Source organism: Balaenoptera ricei, chromosome X (genome assembly GCF_028023285.1).
Source record: "Balaenoptera ricei isolate mBalRic1 chromosome X, mBalRic1.hap2, whole genome shotgun sequence".
NCBI lineage: Eukaryota > Metazoa > Chordata > Mammalia > Artiodactyla > Balaenopteridae > Balaenoptera > Balaenoptera ricei.
Window position 1 is genome coordinate 132,588,239 of NC_082660.1, and position 13,562 is coordinate 132,601,800.

At 39.6% G+C, this 13,562-nt stretch overlaps 1 protein-coding gene across 4 annotated transcripts in view; it reads right to left on the reverse strand.

Annotated features, from left to right (window-relative positions):
• CD99L2 (CD99 molecule like 2) overlaps nt 1-13,562 on the reverse strand; it is a 105,732-nt gene that overhangs the window by 43,599 nt on the left and 48,571 nt on the right. For all 4 annotated transcript variants that reach the window (XM_059910831.1, XM_059910829.1, XM_059910828.1 and 1 more), the window contains 2 exons: nt 10,185-10,244; nt 195-263 (listed from right to left, as the gene is read on the reverse strand). In XM_059910831.1, the coding sequence (XP_059766814.1) occupies nt 195-263; nt 10,185-10,244 (129 nt within the window). The remainder of the gene's footprint in view (nt 1-194; nt 264-10,184; nt 10,245-13,562) is intronic.

Sequence of the window (13,562 nt, forward strand, 5' to 3'; positions counted from 1 at the left end):
GGACTTTTCATAAAACACACAGAAGTCATAGTGACTGGTCATACTCTATTAAGTTAAACCCAGTGTTCAGATGAAGGTCTTGGTTGGCATTGCACACACAGGACTTAAAACTATGGGTAGTTCAACTGGATACTACCCCAGAGGGAGCTTCATGGGGTCCCTCCTTAGTGCTCTCCTCCGAACAGCCGTGTTACCTGCAGGCTTTGCTGGAGCTCTGGTCGCTCCCGGTCTCCTGGTTGTGGTGGTGACATGGTCCCATCTCTCTAAAAGGAGGAAGGGGGACAGCAAGGGAAGCACCATTAGTAACAACACACAGCAGCCACTGCACGGCTCAGGGAAGTCACAGCATGAGTACAGCACTCCTGTCCTGGTCCTTGAGGTCCCTCTTATGCCTCTGAAGAATCACCTTGAGGATGACAAAGAGATGTAAGAAGGTTTACATGAGACGAGTTCTGCTTGCTTTTCTTCACAGGATGGGTGGTGAGGTGGACATGATCCCACATTTGATCTGGTGATTAGTGGAGCTGGGACTTGAGCCCAGATCGACAGGAGATGACCACATGCTTCAGGGGGTTCCAGAGCTTGAGCACAACCCCTGAGAGCTCCAAGCCTTGGTTGTCACCACTCTCAACCTGGCACCGTAATCACAGATAATACTGCCCAGGGATGAGGTGACGTTATGTTCCCAGTAGAGTATGGGAGTGTCTCATAAACTGAAAGTGGTTACAACACCAACAAAATATTTTATATAAGTGTGGTTACTGTTGTTAATACTAGGTCTTTCAGCTCAACCATATTCCTTTAAAATTGTGGACTTCTTGCACATCAATTACGTAGCATGCCATGAGTTTTCCAATAGTTTCTTTCCTTAAACATCAAGACTATGTTGTTAAAAAAATAAAAATAAAAATAATGAAGCCCCCCAAAAAAAGACTATGCTGTAACTGTTCCTGCAATTAGAGGTAGAAGAGGGAAATGAAATTTAAGTAATGGGAGAGGCAGAGATGAAACAGGTTTGGCTTTATGCACAGCAACCATTCAATAATTAATCAACTACTCAGAAAAAAACAGCAAAAATAGAAATTGGTTGAAAGTAAAAGGATGGATAAAGGTATACTATGCAAATAGCAACCATAAGAGAGCTGGGGGAGCCACACTATTATCAGATAAAATAGTCTTTAAGACAAAAATTGTCATAGGAGTCAAAGAGTGACATTTTATAATAATAAAAGGATAAACCCAGCAGTAAGATATAAAATTTTAAACATGAGCACCTAACAGAACCCCCAAAATATATGAAGCAAAATGTAACAAAACTGAAGGGAAGGATAGACAATTCAACAATAGTTGGAGATCTCAATACAATCCTTTCAATCATAAATAGAACAAAAGGGAAATACAAGATTTGAACGACACTATAAACCAACTAGATCTACCAGACATCTATAGAACGCATGCCCTCAAAATAGGAAACACATTCTACTCAATTACACATGGAACATTCTCCAAGAAAGACCACATGCTAGGCTACAAAACATATCTCAATATATTTTAAAAGTCTGAAATCATACAAATTGTGTTCTCCAACCACCATGGAATGGAAATAGAAATCATTAACAGAAGGGCATTTGAAAAATTTCCAGCTATATGGCAATTACACAACACACTCCTAATAACTAATGGTTCAAAGAAGAAATCACAAGGGAAATCATAAAATAAACTGAGATGAATGAAAATAAAAACACAACATATTAAAACTTCTGTCACAGCAAAGGAAACCACTCACAAAACAAAAAGACAACCTACTGAATGGGAGAAAATATTTGCAAATGACTGATCAATAAGGCATTAACATCCAACACATACAAACAGCTCATACAACTCAACATCAAAAAAACAAACAACCCGATTAAAAAATGGGAAGAACTGAATAGACATTTTTCCAAAGAGGAAATGCAGATGGCCAACAGACACATGAAAAGAGGCTCAACATCACTTGTCATCAGGGAAATGCCAATCAAAACCACAATGAGATATTACCTCACACCTGTCAGAATGGCTATCATCAAAAAGACCACACACAAAAAATGGTGGCAACAATGTGGAGAAAAGGGAATCCTCCTACACTGTTGGTAGGGATGTAAATTGGTCCAGCCACTGTGGAAAACAGTATGGAGGTTTCTTAAAAAACTAAAAATAGAACTTCCATATGGCCCAACAATTGCACTCCTGGGTATATATCCAAAAAACCCCCCAAAACACTAATTCAAAAAGATACATGCACCACAATGTTCACAGCAGTATTATTTACAATTGCCAAGATATGCAAGCAAACTAAGTGTCCATCAACAGATGAATGGAAAAAGAAGTGATGTGTATATACACACACACACATACATACACACACACTCACAATGGAATACTACTCAGCCATAAAAAAGAATGAAGTTTTGCCATCTGCAACAACATGGAAAGACTTGGAGGGTATTATGCTAACTGAAAGACAAATACTGTATCATAGCACTTATATGTGGAATCTAAAAAATAAAACAAACTAGTGAATACTTAAAAAAGAAACAGACTCACAGATATAGAAAATAAACGAGTAGTTACCAGTGGGGAGAAGGAAGGGGGGAGGGGCAAGATAGGGGTAGGGGACTAAGAGGTGCAAACTATTATATATAAAATGTGCTACAAGGATATATTGTACAACACAGGGAATACAGCCAATATTCTATAATAACTATAAATGGAGTATAACCTTTAAAAATTGTGAAGCACTAAACTGTACACCTGTAACTTACATAATATTGTACATCAACTACTATACTTCAATTTTAAAAAATGGGCAAAGGACTTAGACATTTCTCCAAAGAAAACATACAAATGGCCATCAGGTACACGAAAAGATGCTCAGCATCACTAATCATCAGGGATATGCAAACCAAAACCACAATGAGACATCATCTCATACCTGTTGGGATGACTACTATCAAAAAACAAAAGATAATGTGTTGATGAGGTTGTGGAGAAAAAGGAGCCCCTCCTACACTGTCAGTGGGAATGTAAAATGGTACACCCACGATGGAAAACAGTATGGAGGTTCCTCAAAAAAATGAAAAACAGAACTATCATTTGGGGACTTTCCTGGTGGTGCAGTGGTTAAGAATCTGCCTGCCAATGCAGGGGACACGGGTTCGAGCCCTAGTCTGGGAAGATCCCACATGCCACGGAGCAACTAAGCCTGTGAGCCACAACTACTGAGCCTGAGCTCTAGAGCCCATGAGCCACAACTACTGGAGCCCGTGAGCCACAACTACTGAAGCACACGTGCCTAGAGCCCGTGCTCTGCAAGAGAAGCCTGCGCACCACAACAAAGAGTAGCCCCTGCTCTCTGCAACTAGAGAAAGCCCGCACAGCAATGAAGACCCAATGCAGCCAAAAATAAATAAATAAAAAATCAGTAAATTTATTTTAAAAAAAAAACTATCAAAAAAAAAAAAAAACACAAACTATCATTTGATCCAGCAATCCTACTTTTGGGTATATATCCAAAAGAAATGAAATCAGGATCTCAAAGAGGTATCAACATGTCCAAGTTCACTGTAGCATTAATCTCAATAGCCACAATATGGAAACAACTCAAGTGTCCATTGATGGATGACTGGATAATGAAAACGTGGCATATACATGCAATGGAATATTATTCATCCTTAAAAAATAAGAAAATCCTGCCCTTTGGGACAACATGGATGGACTTGGAGGACATCATGCTGAATGAAGTAAGCCAGACACAAAAGAACAAATACTACATGACTCTACTTTTATGAGGAATCTAAAATAGTCAGATTCATAGAGAGTAGAATGGTGGTCACCAGGGGCTTGGGGGAGAGGGAAATGGAGGAGGTGTCAGTCAAAGGGTACAAAAGTCTGGGGGGAAAAAGGAAAATAAGCTGGTGAGGATGTGGAAAAATTGGAATCCTCATACACTGCTGGTAGGAATGTAAAATGGTACAGCGACTGTGGAAAAAAGTTTGGCAGTTCCTCCACAAGTTAAACACAGAATGACCATATGACCTTGTGATTCCACTCCCAGGGTATATACCCTAAAGAATTAAAAGCAGGTATTCAAACAAGAACATGTACATGCATGTTCATAGCAGCATTCTTCGTAACAGCCAAAAGATGGAAACAGTCAAATGTCCATCAACTGATGAATAGATAAAACTGTGGTCTATCCGTACAATGGAATATTACTCAGACATAAAAAGGAATGAAACACTGATACATGCTATAAGGTGGATGAACCTCCAAAACATTATGCTATGTGAGAGAAGCCAAAGACAAAAGGTCCCACATTATATGATACTATTTATATGAAATATCTTGGAGAGACCAGTCAACTGATACAGAAAGTAGACTGATGATTGTCTGGGGCTAGGGGGAGGTAGAAATGAGGAGAAACTGCTTAATGGGTAAGGGTTCTTACTCTGGAGTAATAGAAATGTTTTAGGACTGGATAGAGGTGGTGGTTGCACCACGGTGAAATGTCTTAAAATGCTACTGAATTGTTCGCTTTAAAATGGTTAATTTTATGTTACATAAATTTTACTTCAATAGATTATTTACAAAGAGGGAAGGGTGGGAAAGGAGAACATCATCACAACTGCATGTGCATTCTACCACAATTCAGTTTTAGTAAAAGTATATAGGGAAGTTGAGAATATGGAAAGTCTTTCTCTTAAAATGATCATACTTCCTTCACTCTTTGCGAAGGCTTTGGGTACACGAATGCCTACTTCAATGTGGAGGCCACACCAGTGGATGGATTTTTACGGTGAGGGAACCACAAGTGATAATCTGTTGTCATTATGTATTTTTTAAAATCTAGATCATCAGTTTAGAGATAGTTTTTTTTTTAAATTAATAGCTACTTTATTTATTTATTTATTTATTTTTATTTTTAGCTGTGTTGGGTCTTCGTTTCGTGCGAGGGCTTTCTCTAGTTGCGGCAAGTGGGGGCCACTCTTCCTCGTGGTGCGGGGGCCACTCTTCATCGCGGTGCGCGGGCCTCTCACCATCGCGGCCCTTCCCGCTGCAGGGCACAGGCTCCAGACGCGCAGGCTCAGCAGTTGTGGCTCACGGGCCCAGTTACTCCACGGCATGTGGGATCTTCCCAGACCAGGGCTTGAACCCGTGTCCCCTGCATTAGCAGGCAGATTCTCAACCACTGCGCCACCAGGGAAGCCCCTAGAGATAGTTTTATATCTATAATTTCCATTTGACTGTGCACCTATAATATGAAGAAGTACAGCTTACCTGTCTAAATGAGGCTCCTTATGTATACCTTATATTATGGTGATATGTATACTTAGGAAAGAGAAATGACATTACTGAAACCATTATTTGTGCAACTTTCAGACAAGCAATTGCCACTTATATGATATTAGCTTAAAATCCGTATGCTTCATGCAGTGCTTGTGTAAAAATATTTCTTTTTCCAGCTTATAAAAACAAAATCAACTGAACGTAGATGTGAAGGGTTTACTTGGGGGACTCTGATTTCTGTTCTGTCCTTATACTGTGCCACACTGTCCTGATCACGATAGCTTTGTGGAGCTCCGCCCTACTACTCACAGCTTCTGAGGAGCCTGGTTTCTCGGAAGATCTGCAGGTGCCAGTTCAAGAGAGTGCTCCTTACATGTCTAGGGAACCCGATGCTCTGCCAGAGCCTGAGCCTGCAGTGATACAGAGCATGACCTTGGATTTGTGCACTTTTAATATACCATTAACTACAGATTTTCTTGTTGTGAGCCTTTGAATGGGATTTATTATCATCCATAATTGAGATGAGCAAAGTCTAGCTACTTATCAAGGAATTAGAATAGTAGGTCACCGTCATCAAAGCAAAGAGCTGCTAAAATAAAGACATCTGTTTCTGTGAAGCCTTGCTCAAAACGACAAACTTAGAAAGGATTCTCTGATGCTCAGCAAATGCTGCCAGCAACACTGCACCCCTGCCCGGAGCGCCTCTTTGCAAGGTGTGCCGCACCCCTGGGTGTGGCTTAACGACAGTGCCACGGCATTCGGAGAAAATCAGGGCACTCATAAGAAGCTTGATTCGGCAAAAGCAGAAGTGGGTTCCCCCTGTGAGATGATTGCTCACAGAGAGAAAAAGGGAGAGATGACGGGAGAGATGGAGGGAAGCGGGGAGTGAAGGCAGGGGAGAGGGAGGGGCAAAATTCTGAAAGCAACATGGTGAACCTTGAAAGCGTTATGCTAAGTGAAGGCAGCCAAAAGTAAGTCCACATATTATATGACTCCACTGACATGTCCCAGAACAGGGAAATCCAGAGAGACAGAAAGGAGATCAGTGGTTGCCAGGGGCTGGGGCGGGGGAGGTGAAGAATCAGGGGATCAGAGGGTAATAAGTGAAGGGTACAATGTTTCTTTTAAGGTGATAGAAATATTCTAAAATTGGCTATAGTGATGGTTGCACAACCGTGTGAATATACTAAAAGCCACTGAACTGTACATTTTAAATAGGTGAGTTGTATGGTATGGGAATTATCTCTAAATAAAGCTTTTAAAAAAATATTGCAGGAGCTTCCCCTTGTACTTAGAATAAAGTGGTCACTATGCCCAATAACACCCTATATGATCCAGCCCATGCCAACTTCTCCTTTTCTCCAACATTCTCCACACTCTGGCCACACAGGCCACCTTCCAGGCCTGAGAGTCAACCCAGTTCTTTTCTGCCTCAGGGCTCTTACACTTGATCCCTTGGCCTTGAAGGCTCTTTCCCTGCTCTTGCATGTCACCTTTCCTCAGAGAGGTCTCTACTGCTTGATCTAAAGTAGCCAACCCCTTTTGGGGCCCTCCCTGCCCCATCACCCTACTGTATCTGCTCCAGAGTACTCTATAATATCTGAAATGATTTTATGTACTGTCTGAGTCCTTCTGGAGAGAACAGCTCCATGAGGGCAATGACCTAGTCCACATGGTATGCCCAGCAACTGGAGAAGTGCCTGGCAACAAACAAGCACTCAACAAACACTGTTGAATGGATGAATGAATGTCATGTACAAATATCCTGAGCAAGGTGTCAGGGACTTTTTCAACAAGAAATGTACAATGTACAAAGTAGAATGTTCTCCAACCAGAAAAACAACTGAGCCAAGGAGAGATGGACGGGCCTATCTCTTTGAAACCTCAGTTCCATGAAATGCAAGCCAAGATAGAAAAAAAGGATGGCAGAGTGATGTGGTCTTGAAGGATGTCATTCAACCGAAGACACCATGTGCTGGTGGTCCTACAGGTCCCAGACACACTGGCTGATGGGTGCTGATGAAGATCAGAAAAGCCGGTGCACAACTGACAAAGGGATATAAATATTAAAAAGTCCTCCATCAGGAAATTAACAAATTTACTAGTCAGGGGTCTGTTTATACTTACTGTGTTTGTTTTGTTGTTTGGTCATGTTTGGTTTTGGAAATGTTAAACAATTCCATTAAAACCATCACTGCTAATAAATTAAGTATATTTATTTTCCTGAGAAGCTAAAAGGCCACCTGCATGTATAGGACTGTGGACATGCTCAGGAAAGACCTGAGAATGCTCAAGGCTCTCACCTCACACCACACACAAAACTATAAAGCTCTCAGAAGTTCATTTTTAGGTATATGATCCATTTTGAGTTAATTTTTGTATAATGTATAAGGCAGGGATCCAAATTCATTTTTTGCATGTGGATATCCAATTGTCTCAGCACCATTTATTGAAGACACCATTCTTTCCCCATTGAATAGTCTTGGCATCTTGGTCAAAAGTCAACTGGCCATAGATGTAATGGTTCATTTCTAGACTCTCAATTCGATTCCATTGAGCTCTATGTCTATCTTTATGGTAAGTACCACACTATCTTGATTACTGCAGGTTTGTAGTAAGTTCTGAAATTTAGAAGTGCGAGTCCTCCAACTTTTTCTTCTCTTTCAAGATTGTTTTGACTATTCTGGGTTCCATGAATTTCCATATGTATTTTAGGATCAGCTTGTCTGCAAAAATTCTATCTGGAAGTTTGACGGGAATTATGTTGAATTTGTTGATCAATCTAAGCAGGTGAGCATTCCTCATGTATGCCTGACTCTTACACCAGAGACCCAGCCACAGTAAGTCCTTCCAATGAAATCAGTTAAAGAACAATAATAATGGCTGACACTGAGCACTCACCTTGTACCGAGTCCTCTGCTGAACACTTCACAGGGGCCATCTTATCTAACCCTTACAATTATTATTAATTTATTATTATTAACCTCATGCAACAGATGAGGAAACTGAGGTGCAAAGAAGTCAGATAACTCACCCAAGGTAACAGTTAATAAGTGGCAGAGGCAGGGTTCAGACACAGGCAGTCTAACTCCAGAGCCCGTGCCTTTCTCAGTCTTGAACATACAAAGAGACCTCTCAAACTCATTAAAAAAAAAAAAAAAAAAAAAAAGACAAGCAACCTGGCAGAAAAATGGGGAAAGGATATGAACAGACAATTCACCAAGAGGAAAATGCAAATGGCAAAAAAAAATATGATTTTTTTGTCCATGATACTGGTAAAATGTTTTTGATTGGTAAAATCTGGCGATGGTACGGGTTTGGGGGGAAAAGGTACTCTTGTAACAGTATCAGTGGGAGTAGACGATGGCACATGCATTGTGGAAACAATTTGTCAAAATCTATTAAAATACAAAATACATATACCCTTTGGCCTGATAGTTTCATTATACTTGGACACAAAGGAAATAGACCAGAATGTTCACTGAAGTCCCATTTGTAATTGTGCAAAACAGAAACAAACCACGTGCCTGCCAGTAAGAAGTGGCATCTCTGGCCATGGCCAAAGCCACACCACTGGAATGCCAGCTCCATGAAGCATACGTTTGTGAATGAGATAGAGGTATAAAAATATAGATATATAGATAATATAGTGTGTTGAACAGTGGCCCCCAAAATACATAGCCAAGTCCTAAGCTCCAGAACTTATGAATGTGGCCTTATTTGGAAAAAGGGTCTTTGCAGTTGTAATTAAGTAAAGATCTTGAGATGAGATCATTCAAGATTATCCAGATGGGCTCTAAAACCAACAGAAAGTGTCCTTATAAGAGACTGAAGAGGAGAAGACACACACACAAGGAGAAGGCCAAGTGAAGACGGGGGCAGAGACTGGGGTCATGCAACTGCAAGCCGAGGAGCACCTGGAGCCGCCAGAAGCTAGGCTAGGCAAGGAAGCATTCTTCCCCTAGAGCCTTCAAGTAGGCGTATGGTCCTACCGACACCTTGATTTTGGACTTCTGGCCTCAAGAACTGTGAGTGAATAAATTTCTGTGGTTTTAAGCCACCCAGTCTGTAGTACTTTGTTACAGCTGCCTGTAAGAAAGGAAACTAACATAGATAGCTATATTCACTCAGGTCTTCAATACATATTCAGTTTTTTTAAAAGTTGTGAAATACATATAACTGAAATGAAAAAAAGCCCTACACATGTTATGTAAAACAAAATCACTGAATAATCTATGAGTACAGATGTTCACAACAGCAGAGAAAACTAGTTGGGACCAGCATATCTCAAACTGACTTAGGAAGCTCCCTCTTGGGATGGGAGTGGGTGTTGTAGGATGGGGAGGGATCAATGGAAATATCAACTTTACTTTCTAAGCATTCATGCATTTTTTTAAAAGAATGGTTTAAATTTTTTTCTCAAAAAAAATGTAAAGAGAAACTGGTGACAAAGCTTAGCATTTGAGAGATTACCTGTAGATACCGTTCTAAGAATACCTGTTATAAAAATATCTAAAAGGAGAAACAAATCCTTTATCCATTTCCAAGTATCTTTTTCTGAGCTAGAAAAAGATAGTCCTTGGAGGCCACTGCTGAGGTGTCACACCAGTAAAGGCTATGACTTGAGCCAGAGAAAATCCTGTATCAGTTACTGCACATTTTTGGTATTCTCCACAAAGGAAACAAAGGATTTTAAATATTCAGATTTTCTTTAAATAATGCAATTTATGATAACCATGTTATATCTGATCAAGTGAAATACAGGCCACCTACTGTTTTCCCTGAATGTGTATTCTGAATGGGTAAAGCCTATTAAGCATTATTATTTGCTTTTAATAGTTTGATTTACTACTCACGCTTTACTGAGGAAGTTTCTTCCAATGCATCCTCCAGACTGAAACCAACGTCCCCAGATCCTAAAAATTAAAAAAAAAAAAAAAAAAAAAAGATTTTTAAATGTAACTGCCTTTGCAAGACACAAAATAATACTGAAATACTCTTGTAATGGTCACTTCCCTTTAGACAGTGTCATGAAGATAATGCCACAAAAGGAAATCAGTTGAAACCACCCAAAGATATATTGAATTGATATCCTTTGACAAGTAACCTATTGCTACCAAAACAATAACAACAACAAAACAGTCTTCAGTCTACTTGAAGGCTGAAGGCTCAACTGTATGAAACATGAAGTACAATCTTACTAAAAAAAACTTTATAGTATGACTTTTGCAACAGGGAGTATCAGAGCCCAAAAACTCCACTGATAATGGACAAGTTCTTCCACCCCATCCCGTCTCTCACACAAAGGCTGCTCTGCATTTTGGCAACCCAGGGCACCTTCCCCCCTGATCCCAGCAACTACACCTAGACTAGTATCTCTGACTGATTACACATAACTAAAAAGGCGCTGGGGAAGAGTTTTTCACAAGAGAAGTTGTCCTCCGAAGTGGACCCATCTGCCCAACCCTGACTGCTATTGAACTTGACAGCTTTCATTCCCTCTAGATGGGCATGTAGTTTCCCACGGGGGTATATACATTAACTCTCAAGCAAACCACTATGCATGTATACTGAAGTTGAACAAATAAGTAAATGGACAGTGGATTATAAAAGCCAGGTTTCTCACTGTTGGAGAGGGAGGTCACAGATAAGAAGAGAAGGCTAGAATGATCTATGTGATAGTGGATCGGAGTTGGAGACCTCAGTAGGAACCACATTTAGCTTAATATATATACAGATGGTTACATACAGAAATATTCATAAACATGTGTATATACATGGGTTAGTATGCAGATATATATTCCCTTGCTCTGTCAGGTGAAAAGACCTAGAAGCAACAACACCCCAGTAGCAATGAACACACCGAGCACCCAGATCCTGGTTTCTAAATACCATTCTCCAGTAAATGGAACCAGAGCTCCTTGGAGATATGGCTGATTCTAGAATTGGGGCAGGAAATATCTAGATGAGTTTGGAGCATCTTACAGTGCTAGAAGTACTTTAAAATATATTGATATTGGTTGGTATATGTCAAAGGACCACAGGGCCAACTGAAAGAGTTCTCAATGGCTAAAGCTGGAACAATTTTAAGCAGCAAAATAAAGTGGTATTGGATTATGACCCTAAGTATAAAATAAATTTCCATGAGTCCAGGCTGATATAAATAATTCAACAAAAACATAAAAAGGAGGGAATAGAAGAATTCAAATTAATTTATATAGATATTTCTCCTCTCCGTAAGTGTAGACTTCCTTCCAAGATCACAGTATGAGAAGGTGGGGGGAAGAGATAGTAACTTTACAGTGGAGAAACCTGACAAACGCTACATCAGCCAGGCAATCAAGGTTAACTTTAACAGTGATGAGTCATATTGATACTATATTCCCTTGATATGATGTGATGACAAGGGCACTATACCTGTGTGGTCTTCCTCTCAAGGAAGTGTAACTCTATAACCCCAGTATAATCATAAGGAAAACATCAGAGAAATTCCAATTGAGGGGCATCCTACAAAATACCTGACTAATACTCCCCAAAACTGTCAGGTTGTCACAAACAAAGTCTGAGAAACTGGCATAGCCTGAAGAGCCTAAGGAGATGTAATGATGGAGAGTCATGTGGTACCCCTGATTGGATCCTAGAATAAAAAAAGGACTTTAAGTAAAAACTAAGGAAGTATGAATAGAGTATGGACTTTAGTTAATAATAGTGTACCAATGTTGGTTCATTAATTGTGACAAACGTACCATGCTAATATAAAATGTTAATAATGAGGGAAACTGGCCGTAGAGCACATTAGAACTCTTTGTACTAGCTTTGCATTGTAAATCTAAAACTGTTCTTAAAAAGTTTATTTTTAAAAAAACATTTTCTATAGCAAAAAAAAGGGGTAATCGCTAAAAGAGTTATATGATATATAACCTCTAACTTATCCAAGAAAAAAAAAGAAAGGTCAACACCAACAACTAAAATTCAATTCAACAAAAGTCACCAAACAGAAAAAAGAAACAAAAACATGTTAAATAGAAAACATGGACTTTAACATAATATGTACACTCATATCAGTAAAAAGTGAGTGTAAATAGAGTAAATCTCCTATCAAAAGATAAATGGGGACTTCCCTGGTGGCACAGCAGTTAAGAATCTGCCTGCCAATGCAGGGAACACGGGTTCAAGCCCTGGTCCAGGAAGAGCCCACATGCCACGGAGCAACTAAGCCCGTGCGCCACAACTACCGAGCCTGTGTGCCACAACTACTGAAGCCCGTGCGCCTAGAGTCCATGCTCTGCAACAAGAGAAGCCACTGCAATGAGAAGCCTGCACACCACAATGAAGAGTAGCACCTGCTCGCCACAACTAGAGGAAGCCCGCGCGCAGCAAAGAAGACCCAACGCGGCCAAATAAATTTTTTTTTTTCAAATAAATTTTTTAAAAAAAGATAAATGCGATAAAAAATTACTATATGCTGTTGACAAAATATACACCTAAAACAAAACATATATATATAAACATATATATAAGCATATATATAAACATATATATATAAACATATATATATGTATATAAAATAGAGAAATATATCAGGCAAATGCTAACAGGAAGGAAACAATATTAATATAAGACAAAGATAAAATTTAAGACCTAAACCTCTAAACAGGAAAAGAACAATATTTTATGGGAATAAAGCATATAATCCACCAATAAAATAAAAGTCTTACACTTAATAACCTAGCTTCTAAAATTCTAAAGTAGACTTCTGCTTCTTGCTATGATGAAATAATTGGTATCAGATTAGCTTTCCCATCATAAACGACCATAAAATAGACAAAACACGAGGCAACAGCTTTCAGCATTGAATAAGCACTGAGAGACCGCAGTCCCTGAGATCAGGGAAATCATGACAGCTAAATCCAACAGGTGTTCCTGGATTGGATCCTGAACCTATAAAGATCATCACTGGGACAATCAGTGAAATCTGAATGAGGTCTGTGGACTACATGGTAATACTGGATCACTGTCAATTTCCTGATCTTGATGGACGTACTCTGGTTGTGGAGGAGGGTGTCCTTGTTTTTAAGAAATGCACACTGAAGTATCAAGAGGTAATGGGCACTGATTCTGAAATTGTTCAGAAGAAAAGTATTTGGAGATACATATACACACCAGAGCAAATGTGGTAAAACTGGGAAATCTAGGTGAATAGTAAATGGGAATTCCTTGTATTAGATATTACT